Source organism: Aulostomus chinensis, chromosome 6 (assembly GCF_037954235.1).
Source record: "Aulostomus chinensis isolate RoL2024-O1b breed Wild chromosome 6, RoL_Achi_v1.0, whole genome shotgun sequence".
Taxonomy (NCBI): domain Eukaryota; kingdom Metazoa; phylum Chordata; class Actinopteri; order Syngnathiformes; family Aulostomidae; genus Aulostomus; species Aulostomus chinensis.
The window spans coordinates 17204710-17217418 of NC_141325.1; the positions used below are offsets into that span (position 1 = coordinate 17204710).

At 39.4% G+C, this 12709-nt stretch overlaps 1 protein-coding gene across 23 annotated transcripts in view; it reads right to left on the reverse strand.

Annotated features, from left to right (window-relative positions):
* The window catches only part of camk2b1 (calcium/calmodulin-dependent protein kinase (CaM kinase) II beta 1), a 78032-nt gene that overhangs the window by 53678 nt on the left and 11645 nt on the right, over window positions 1–12709 (reverse strand). For 17 of the 23 annotated variants that reach the window (XM_086206862.1, XM_086206857.1, XM_086206855.1 and 14 more), the window contains exons 3-5: window positions 10672–10731; window positions 9949–10003; window positions 9507–9572 (exon numbers count right to left, since the gene is read on the reverse strand). In XM_086206862.1, coding sequence (XP_086062988.1) covers window positions 9507–9572; window positions 9949–10003; window positions 10672–10731 — 181 coding nt within the window. Of the gene's footprint in view, window positions 1–2867; window positions 2941–9506; window positions 9573–9948; window positions 10004–10671; window positions 10732–12709 lie in introns of all 23 variants that reach the window. The other 6 variants (XM_086206859.1, XM_086206854.1, XM_086206849.1 and 3 more) reach the window with 1 other exon arrangement.

The window sequence follows — 12709 nt, forward strand, 5'->3', positions numbered from 1 at the left end:
ATTCTGCGATATAAAGGGGGTGCTTTGAAACTTTCTTCAAACATGAAAAAAAATGAAAAAAAATTCATTTGTGGAGCAGCACACCATGATTTGTCATCCTGTTATATGTCATTGTTGCTGTGGTTGTTGGTGTCTTGTAAAACAATGTGGAAGTATGGACACATTTATTAATCAATTAATCACAATATCAGGGAAAGAAGACAGACAGATATACAGAGAGTGATAAACTAAAATAGAGAGAGAATGTGATCGTAAGAAAGATGGACCGGCATGACTGTAAAGTTCAAGGCTGTAAATTAAAATTAGTGTCTGCTTTCTAAAGGTGTCCCAATGAATAAATACTAGGCAGGTCACATCGATGGCCCTGGTGCTATGAACTGTGTATTCTGAGGGATCACTGAGAGCCAACGACAGCACGTGCTTGCATGAATCTCTAAATCTGCAGGCAAGTCCAAAATGATTCCCATCTATGTCTGGCGCACATGTGCTCCCTTGCACTCTCATTCATGCATAAATTGTGCCAGTGTATTGGCATGTATGCTTCTCAGAAGATATGTGAGTGTGCTTGTGTGTGTGTGCGCACGACTCTGTGTGTGTGTGTGTGTGTGTGTGTGTGTGTGTGCGCGTGTGTGTGTGCATGTGTGTGTGTCCTCCCCCACTTTATCAGCTGTTGACCTCCTTAATAACCTGCAGGGTGAGAATCCTCTGCATGTGTCTCGATGGACAGCTATCATCCCGTGTCAGTTAGCAGTCAGGGGTGATCACGATGTCGATGTTACACCCAAGATGGCTTGTATTTTACGATCTATTGCTTCATCTTTATTTTAACCTCATGTCTCAAATTTAAAATATAGATGTCAGAACCTTAACAGCACCGTTTAGCAGCATCATTCATTGTATTGTGGATTAAAAAACAACAAACACTTCACTTCATGTTCTGATGTTCTACACTGCTAGTGTGCATCAGAATTGGCCGTGACATAACGGATTGACAAAGATAAAAGTCATCTTTGAGCTGCTAGTATTTTGTTTGGAGAAGCTTTCCAAGAACATAAATATTCTTAAATGTTTTACATGCTGCTTTTTATGACATTTTCTTTTAACACTAAGATCTAAAAGCACTTCTAAAGATATGCAGCAGTCATGTTACTAAGGAAATGTTATTTATTGTGTTGTTACTTTATTTCTTTCTACCTGCCAACAGCAATTTGTTACATTACTCACCACATCATTTCTACATTATGACCCATGTAATTGATAATAGCATCCTCTATCTTGTTGACCAGTCCGCCTTCTCTGACCAATTACATTTCTATACAGAATATCCAATTACTCGTCTTATTTTGTGCATATCATTCATTGATCTTCGAGTTGTTCTTCTCACTGTGATATTGTATTGTATATATTTCTATGTCTGTACAGTATTGTGGTGTATAACCTGTTACATTTAAATGTTCCTGCTGATACCCTTTCTCAATTGATGCTATCTGATTAAAATGACAGTCCAGTGAAAAGATCTGCAACATTTTTTTCTTTTTTTTGCATCTCTATGATTTTAAAATTAAGGTCACTGCCATAAGTGCTGCTAAGGGGTCCAAAGTACATTTTTTATGAAGCACATAAATACATAAATGTTAAAGGCAAGAAAACGCTTTGATCGCAGGTATTTCAGAATGTCTGACATTGTGTTTTTGTCACAGAAAGAGTCTCAGTTATATTGGTAAGTGTACACAATTTGCATTTGACAGCAACAAACCTGTCATCCTTCCTCCAACAAAAATCAAAGCTGCTGCTGCTGAATTTAAGTATTTCAATCTTTGAAGGAAACTTGCTGTTTGGTACCCTGCAGAGGTAACAATTATGAAAATTATTTCTTTAAAATCTGATTACATTTTAGGAAAATACATTAGTAAAGAGCTTACAAAGTTTTTGTTGTATTTTTGTGGTATTGGTATTAATAAGGAAACCTTGACCTTGACCTTGATTGTCTGTATAAAAAGAAGCTTGAACGACATTTATTTTTTGTACATACTGAAAAAATATGTAAACACTGTGTATTTGAAAACATCTCTTTTTTTATTCCAAAACATTTGGAAAAGCCAATAAATAATATATTTATAGTGGGAATATAGAAATTGGCCATCAGGCTGATACAGATACACTTGATAAATGATCAATATCTCCAGAAGCTGAGCCAATGTTGCTGTGCATCTGTACTGCTCATCATTACAGCGATACATTATGACACAAGATGTACATATTGAATTATCTTGGAAACACAGGAATCAATACAATAAAATCAGTGGTGAAGGGAGGAGGTGGAGAGAAAAACAAATCAATACAGATCCTAATAAATATCACTGTGGACTTTTTAACTATCCTGGTAGGAGAAGCTGATAGTTGTAAAGATATATGTGAACACAGGATATTTATTACACCAACAGAAGTTCACTGAGGGTGAATGTATCTGTGGGAATGTTGGTGCGGTGCCTGAAGACCCATTCATTAATTAATCTGGTTGTCAGTCAGTGCAACAGTAGCATTTTTTAATGTAGCTGTTTGTCTAGAGGGCGGGTGGGAGGGCAGTTGGAGTGAGGATTGTGGGTGAGGCAGGCCAGGGACCACTGTTTTTATTTCTTAAAAAAAAAGTTCAGAATAAAAGCAAAAAGTAAACAAATGAGCATACCAAGAGACAAGGCAGACAGGCGGACATCAGACTAGCAACTGACAGGAGTGAGGCGAGACGGAGATGGACGGAGGCAAAGAAGGAGGGAGAGGACAGGGGTAGGGAAAGAAGCAAGCAAAGGTTTAAGGGAGGAGAGGTTGGGGGTTGTGAGGGATGCAGATGCTCTGTTACATATACTAACCTTCAGGTCCCTGTGCACTATGTCATGTTGGTGAATGTGATGGACACTGTCTAGAATCTGATGGATACAGTGACTGTGAAGACAAAACAGAGAAGGGGGGCAGGGAGTGAAGATGGATGGACCATGGGGGTGTGTGGGTGAAGGTGGAAAGGAAAGGAGACAGAGTGCCAGGTGAACAGAGTGACAGGGAGGGCCAATGCAAGATACACAAAACGTAAGGGGAAAAAATTGAAATTAGACAATGGCAGAATTTGGTTAGAAGGAAGTGACAGTGATGTTTGTGGAATTTAAAAAAATGAGATGACAGAGAAAGAGGAGGGGAGACAGGTAGAGATGTTGACAGGGAGACATAGGTGAATGCAGGTGGAGACACAAAAACTTTTTTGCTTTGTAAAGAAATATAAGAAACAAGAGCAACTACAGCAGAACAACCTGCCCGACAAAAATCACAACGCCACTGTCAAGAGAGGAGATGAGAGGAGAGAAGAGGAGAGGAGAGGAGACAATTGTGGAAGACAGGACCCTTTTGAAGAGCAAAGAGAGATAATAATACATTAAATAAATGGAACGCTTATGTACAGGATGACACTGAATCATAGAGGAGTGGTGAGGTGATGCCAGGCCATTTTTCCCCCTCACTAAAAGGAAGAACACATCTCTGTGTGAGCACTGAAAGAGATACCTCACGATGTCTGTGTGTGTGCACTTACAGTATATGTGTGTATGCAGGCTTGGTGCAAAGAAAGAGTGTAATGTGCAAAATATGTGACTAATAGCAGGCACAAGGAGACAGGCAGCCTGCAGGATCCACACCCACACAGTGTGTAGTGAGTGGGAGGAGTGAGAGAGATCTATGTGTGCGCTAACTCATAAACACACACAAGAATGTAAACATTTATACACACAAACCTGAAATCAGGACAGGTACGCATGCAGCGAATTTGAATGTGACACACTTCAACAGAAAAACAACTTTTGACTATGATGCTTGTGTCTTCATGGGCCCTGTTCAGACCTGGTATTAAAGCCAACCTGATGTAATCCGAGAACATGTGCACACATCTCTTGAGTGAATTCACACTTGGCTCCAAGGGTAGCTCTCCACACTGTGACAACTTGTGATCAGATCACTGTAGGCAAGTAAACACCCACGTTACTTCCATTTGGATTATTTTATTTTTTTATCCAGTGTATTTACCAGCGACAGTTTATATTTACGGTATTATAAGTGGCATGAACAAGTATGTCACTCATAACATGCAGTGGTAAAACATATTTTTTTGCTGTGGACTCCTACAATCCAGAATTCAAAGACTCTTTATTTTCCATCATAAATGCAAGGAGAAAAAATTCCAAAGTCCCTCTACATTTTCCATCCATCCATCTTCCTCCGTTTATCCTATTAAGGGTCACGGGGGGGCTGGACCCTATCCCAGCGGCTTTCGGGGGAGGGGCGGGGTTCACCCTGGACAGGTCACCAGTCCACCGCAGGGCCAACATATAGAGACAGACAACCATTCAGACTCACATTCACACCTACGGTCAATTTAGAGTCTCAATTAAGCAACTTTAGCAACATTTTTTTTATACTTTCTTTTTATGTCTGTCTGCTTTCTACTGGTGCAAAAATATCTTAGAGTAGATTTATGTGTAAGTCAATCAAACATTAAAGAAGAGAAAAAAAGATTCTGATAGGGGGACCACAAGGTGTGATGTAGCACACTTAGGGGTCTGTGTGTGCATGCGTGTGCTTGACTAATTATCGAAGCTAATTAAAGTCCTACTTCTTCCTGGTCTCCAAGGGAGTGGGGATGGGGGTGGTGGGGAGCTGGCCTGGATGACTGACATTTAGAAGGGAGGTGAAAGAAAAGTGAGTATGCATTTGTTGTGTGTGTGTGGGTGGATCGATACGATCTACAGGGGTTAAAATGTGGATGGGAGTGACAGCAATCACTAAGGGGTTTGGATAGGCAGTTCTTAATACTATACGTACATGGCAGGAACACACGCACACACATACACACACACACACACACACACTGAAAAATATACTGCACTTTTGAAGATTGGTAGTTGAATATTGAACCCAATCAAGTTTTAGTTGCAGAATCCTCCATAAACCCCTAAGTGGAAATAAACTGAGTCTGTTAACAAGAGGATGTAATACTTGTCGGCACATATGGAGCTTCATATTTTAGCCAGACAGTAATGTTTTTTTTAATGACAGTTATTGTCAAAAATGCCTCATTTATTGCTAAGACACACTGGGCAAATATTATGTGAAGATCTGTTTCATGAGTGTGAAATTCAAAACAACAAGCAGTTACCACTGACAAGTACATAGGCATTGTTTAGTTTGTTATTGACACATCACTTTATAAATTGTAATCTAGTTTATATAACAAAATAGGCTTGTGTCATGTGGCAATCAGATCGTGAACTGGAGATTGAGGGAATGAATAACAACTGATTTTTTCCAAAGATAATCAAATTGCCTAAAGCAGTTAATCAACAGTTTGACACATGAATTAAAACCATGCTACGACCCAGTTTTCCAACCGTTCCTGCCGTTTCTGTGGTTCTGACCCTCCCACCTGTTGTGCTAGCCTGACGCAGTTTTGCAACAGTGAGTCTGCACGTCTACAACTAAATGAGTAGTCTACATGTGTAACGTTGGCATGCATCTTTTACATACAGAGAGCGACCACACAAATGAGAACACTCCAGTAGACAGAGAAAAAAGATATATATATATAAGATATACGATGAGCAGCACTGCAGTGCAATGAGAGGATGAAAATATTGTATGCACCACTTGTCTCTCTCAGCTTGGCCAAGAGTGACTCAACTCTACAACTTCAATTTTGTGATTTCTACTGAGCACGACTGGACGATCTAAGATAAGATAAGAGATAAGATGAACCTTTATTTGTCCTTCAGTGGAGAAATTGGAAATCTGAAAGTAGAACTGATTGCCCAACCCTTTGTCAAGTGTGATGTAAGACAAAGGTCATACCTCACCGGTCACAGAGGGCATTTGATCAAGAAATGATGAGGCTGAAATTAATCGACATTTAGTTATTTGCCTGTGATGGACTGGCGACCTGTCCAGGGGTGAACCCCGCCTCTCGCCCAAGGCAGCTGGGATAGGCCCCAGCCCCCTCGTTACCCTTAACTGATAAGTGGTGTAAAAAAAATGGATGGATAGTTATTTGCTTTGCGTGGAGATTATCATACACCTATTATATGCATGTTTCCTGTACCTTCCTTTGATAAATGAGAGTCATTGTGAACAGCACAAAGAATACGATACAAACACACATGGTCTCTCTCTTTCTGTCTCTGCCATTTGAGGACCCAACAGAAATATTTATTGGTGTGTATTTATGGGTCTACTTCGACTATAAAATGAAAAGCTGTTAGAGTGTTGGTTCAGTTTGGCTCTATTAGAAATAAGTCAACACAATGAGAGAATGTCAGATTTCTATAGTAGTATTTGCTCTCCAAGTGCCTTGGATATCCTGTACTGAGCACATGGTATTAAAAGGTTTTGGGTTTTTTTTTAAATTATGACTATGATCTGACATTTCTAACAAAATACATTACAATTGTGTGGGAAGAGAACTCCCCTTCATTGTACAATCATACATGCAGTGTTTTACTTGTGCTTTGTGCAACAAATAAAATAAAATCATAGCAATGGATCAAATTTCTCTCGCCATGTGCTGAGACTGTTAGTCAGCCCATGATCTTAACATGCCTCTTGCTCAAAGAACAACGGATACATAAACTTGAATAGGATAAAGTTGTTCAGGTAATTGAATGATGGACAAATCTTTCATCCATCAGCCACTATGTTAAATCCAATCAGATGAAATGTCATGGTATGATTTGTAAACAAAACAACTAATGCATCTGCTAAGTGGGCAAGATTGGCCTCTCTTCATTGTGTCTAACAGAACAGACAAATTGGACTAACTGAGGTTTAAGGACTTCATTGTCTTGTAATCATGTAATGAGGTGAATTAATTGGGTAAAAAAAACCACACATTTAACCTGGGAATACACTCCAAGAGTTTTAAAAGTCTGACCAACTGTTGAATCGGGTTTGCATAAAGCATATCTTCAAAGATGTTTTTCCCTCAAATCTCAAACATGAACGCATTCCAAGTTTTTCAACTTGAAGGCCCATCATTCATGACAGGAAGTAGTGCAGCGCCTCACACGATCTTTCCCATGTGATCTCAAGAAGGGACAAATCTGCAGCTAATGTTAGTCCTCGATGTTATAATTCTTAACAACATTGTCAGCTGCTCTATGAGTCCTTTCTCAATGTTACATGTGGTTCTGCTAAGAGAGTTGACTGATGAGATCATCCCAATTTTCAAGTCCAAAATACCAAACATGTTTTAAATAGTTGGGTCCACACCAATCATCATTAGCTCACATTACCAGATCATCTGGGTAAATAATCATTTATGATCAGAATTGAGTCAGGAACACCCTGACGATTGTCAGGCAGGCTGAAACAGAATTCAAGTCAGCTAGATTATCCTGTATGGCCAGCGTTACCAAACTCGTCTGGAGTCACTTTTGATTTAAATTAGTAAACTGTTTTTTTTCTATGAGGAGATGAAAGAATCTGGTCAATAATGTAGATTCAGTATGACTTTTAGTTGAGAAAAATGTAAACAAAAGTAATTATTTAATCAAAATGTTGCAAGATGGACATTAGAAATGCATGAATAAGATGTACTACAAACCAGTTACACTGTCAAGCTACCTAACACTATTTGAGTTCAGATTTTCAAGTGATGACTGGAAATAAATAAACTAGCTGCTGAAGTAGGCTGCAGAGTTTCCACAATATCAGACATTTCAGCTTCACTTTCAGTGATACTGAATGGACTAACACCCCCATCGCAATGTCACTTTCAAGTATCTCTCTCACTCTTCCATTAGCCTATTGTCTGTCCACCCCCCCAATACTCCATTTCCTCTTCCACATTAGGTTGAAGTGAACTGTGTCTGTCAATGAGTAAGCACAAGTGGTGGGAGTCAGAAATATAAAACAGCATGGGTGGCGGTGATGATGGTGGAGATTAAAAGGAGTGTTGAGAGGAGGGCTGAGAGAAAGAGAGAATGCAAGATTGTCCATATGCACATAAATACACTCAAGGTGGACCGGGCCATTTGTTCTGCTCTGCTTGCATCTCTAGTATAAAGGAAAAACATTGGTAAAAGGAAGGGAGCAACATAGCTGGGAACGGATGTACCCTTGACTACAGGCACCTACGAAGATAATTGGATTGTTTAAAGGTTCATTTAAAAAGGGTTTATCGATACAACTATAAATATCAGCTACCGTCTAGGTTCCAGATGAATGCAGGTATTGTAAGTTGCAGGAAATCCTCCATTAGCGAATTCATGAGCAACTGGAATGTGAGAACCTCACAGATGGGATAACACTAAGTATATATGACATCATTCCACACGGCAGTATTTGAGGTTACAGATGAGAAGTACACTTGCTCCAAACCTAAAGAAGACTGGATGAAAGGAGTGTAATGTGCTTCAACCACTGTTCATGCAGTTAACAGCCTATCCGCTCTCTTAAAGACTCTCAGTGTCATGAAATTATCTCAGAGCACAGCGAAGGTGACAACTGTAATAAAAGACTAATGTTTTGTTGCACTTGCACCCTCTTAATTAACATCCATTAACCCAGCACAGACTCGAGAAAACAGGGGCAGAGGCAGTTTTCAAAATTAGTCAATTCTGAGGTATTAATTATTTTCTTTAAATGACTCACATTGCCTTAAAACTGTTTGTTATGGCATCCTTTTTGGAAATTTTCCCTTATGTCTAAATAAGGTGCTTCATTAGTTACTTAGTTGATCATCATTAGCACAGGGGGTTGTGATGTCAAACCATTCAATAGATAAATAAAGCTACCAAGCAGTCAAACTGTAACTGACAAAAATCAATTGAAATACTAACCTTCTGAGATTCACTGTATTTTTTGAATCAGGCTGATGAGGTAGTTTATTGTTTTCCAAAGTTTGATAGCAGTAGGACTGAGTTTCCAGAGCCATCATGAATGATAGTGAGATTGAGGATTGCACAACACACTTTGAGAAAAATGAAAAAAAAAATTCTGTATTTGAAACTAAGTTGTCCATTAAGCACTTCTGTTTGCAAACCATGGACTGATATCAAGGTCTGTTCTGTTCAGTGTATGCCCTACTAACTGGTACTATACTGTGGTATAAGGGAAGAAGCAAAGGAGGGAGAGGTATAATACTACAAACTAAAAGGAGAAAAGTGAGGAAGAACAAGAATGTAGTATTATGGCAATGAAGACAGGAATTAGAAGCAAAGGTAAAGGTAGAAGATAGAACTACGGGGGGAAGAAGAAAGGAGAAAACTAAAAAAAGACAATACACATGTATAGAACAGGTATGTAATTGAAGAGAAAGTACAGAAGAGCTTAGAAGGAGGTAGGAAGTGATGAGAAGAAAACAGGTAGAACAACATCACAAAAGAAAATGAAAATACATAAAAAAAATAAAAAAACAACCCCTTCAAGAATGAAGAGAAGCCTTGTCACAAATACTGTGGTGAAAGCAGTGCACCTACCTGGCATCCGCCTCGCTGTAATATTCTCTGGCTACGATGTCCTCAAACAGTTCACCTCCAGTCACCCTGCATAAACACACACACACACACACACACACACACACACACACACACACACACACACACACACATTTCAAAATTGAGATGTTTGGACAGGAAGACTGTGGGGAGGTTGGGCTTCAAAACTTTAAAGCAAGGACTCCTTTCATTTTTTGTTTCCTGTTGCACCCCCCCCCCCAACCCCCCAACCCCCCAATCCATATCCTCCCCCTTCCTGTACTGTTACCATGGAAACTAGAGGGAATTGCCAAGAGATGGCTGTGCAAGGCGTGGGTGGTGATGGCAGTGGGGGGCAAATATAGAAGAGAATTATGTAATTGTATATGTATGTATATATGTAGGGAAGGATGAGGGACAGAGAGGAAAGGAGAAGATGACTTACAAGTCAAACAGGAGGTAGTGGAAGCCCTCCTCTGATATACTATCATGAAGACGAACTGGAAGAGAGAGAAAGACACACTGAGACTGAGAAATAAAATAACTATTGTTACTATTATTTGGACCAGTGTAGTTGGGTGATGTTTGATATTTTTTGAAAATTTGCACTTGCAAATATCAGGATTCCAGAATAATATTGCTGCATTTTAACTAGGAGATTAAAAAGGGGGAAAAAATAAATAAAGAGTATTAAAGAGCATATTAATTTGATAGGTTCTGGAAATAAAGGGATCTCCTTCATAAACAAATTAGATGGTTATACTTGCGTGTCAGAGCATTATAATGTAAATTACAATATTTGGATGTTTTTTTTTAATGTGTGTGTGTGTGGGGGGGGGGGGTTAGCATGAGCCAAGGAAGGACAAATTAAATTTTGAAGTATAAAACATCTTGAAAAATCTTTTCTTTTTTTCGTACATTGGTCAGGCTGAGTTCACTTTGGTAGGGGGTTGCACTTTGAGTGCCTTCTCTGGTGGCATGGGTTGCTTTTAATAGTAGTAGAAATGTGATTCATTTTGTGACAAGAAGTTCAAATGGATGTTATCTTGAATAAAATATAACAAATAGGCCCTTACTTTTTATTATGAAAAATATGTTTAATTTTGTTAAAAATTATATCATTAAACCAGATGGATCCCAGGACTTTGGCACGACGTCACGTCCTCACCAATGTTTGGGTGTTTCAACAGGCGACAAATCCGGGCCTCTCGCTCCAGCTTTTGGTGATCTGAAGAGCAACAGAGACAGAAAACAGAAGTCAGTCACTGAAATGTGATTGAAAATAAATTGACAACAAACTAGAAAATGTACAGATGATACAACCAAAGGTGATGGATCAGAAAAGCTCAAATGCAATAATGGGAAGATATGTGCTGTTTCTCCAGGTTTTAGCCGAGACAATTGGTGTCATTACATATCATCACAGATGGATTCATGGTGGCATAGTGTGTGCCATTTTGTAAAATGATGTATTGTACATTTTTTCTGCAGTTAATCCTCAGTCGCCAGTAGCTTCCATGTCACCAAGAAGCAATGTAGGGTGAAATACTCTTTGTGAATTCAATGGTGAGTAACTGGCTATGATAGAGATGATGAGAGAAGTATCAATATAAGAGGACAACAGAGATGCAAGAAGTAAAAAATATGCATTTTCATATTTGTGTGCATATATGCCCCTTCACACACACACACACACACACACATAAAACACACACACACACACACAACGGGTTCGACCACCTTGTACATGCATGCAGACAGAGCACAGCAGACAGCATAACAATGGAGACACACACAGCAGGCCCACAATACACTGACAAACACAAGCACACACACACACACACACACACTCACTCTGGCATCAACGACTGACAGTGAAGTGTAAGCCCAGTGATTATAGTCTTAGAAGATGAGAGAAGCGAGGCGGAGGAAGGCGTGGAGGAGTGTCGTAGAGATGGGGGTAGCAAAGTTGGAGGAAAAATGCAGGAGTGATTAATGTGTTCAAAGCCTCCTCTTGGATCAAGGAGAGAGAGAGATGAGCACGACATCGCTAATCGCTGCTGCTGTTTCACCAAATACTGCATGCTACAATTTTTCAACTCCCTTTGCATGAAGGTCACCTGCACTCCCACCCTTGGCATTTGCCACAATCTTCTTTGTTTTTGTGTTACAGACAAATATCACATGCCACTTCTGGGCTCAATCACGGTATTCCCCAGTAGTGACCTTATCAAGCAGACCAGTTATTGAACATGGCATTACTAATACTTTTAGTATCATTTGTGACGTAATCGTGCAACACAACACACAATTATTCTGAGTTTCAGGCACAGTATAGTTTGTTTCATTTTGGGGAATAGCTGGGATCAGATGGACACTCTCAGTCAGGAGAGGAAAGGATTCAGTACATTTGAAATTAGATAAAATATTAGATTGTATTTTTTTTTTTTTTTTACACAAAAAGCACATCATTAATTCATACCTGCAACAGCTTCCATCATTGTTATTTGCATGCTTGTGTGGACCACTTCCACATATGTTAAACATCACCCATCACACTTTTAATGTCAAATGGGAAAAAAAGATACCATGAAAAAACAAGTAGAAACAGCAGTTTTATTCTGTCGGTGGTATTAGCTGAGAAGTACCAAGTGAGTGCTACTGCCCATCTTAGCTCAGTCTACCAGATAGAAATATTGAGCCTGGAGTATCAGATCATTCTCTGTATCTGATGCACATCAAGATGAAGAGAAAATTGGGGTTACTTTGCTTGATACAATGTTAAAAACTATCAATGATGTTTGGCATCTCTGAGGGAGGTAACTGATAGCTCTTCACACTTTAGTCGCAAATTCCTCGTGTTGTTCCATGGTAAACTGGACTCATCCATACACATGGTAAACTAAAGTCACACTCATACCTGAGTACCTCTACTCAAACCCTTTCAGAATAATATTGATAGTGCCTCATTTCCGGTAACCCAATCAGAATATTACGCCATTCAATTATTAATCTAGTTAGCTGGACAAACTGCTGGTCAGTCAGATTCAGCACTACTGATGCTGCAGGGTAATTAGGAAATGGGAAGAAAGGGTGATGAGTGGTTCTCAGGAGACTGAGAGAGAGGAAGAGGAGAAGAGTGAGCAAGCCAAAGGGGATAGATGTGCTCACTGAGGTGAAGTAACCTGAGGCCAGCTTTAACTCAA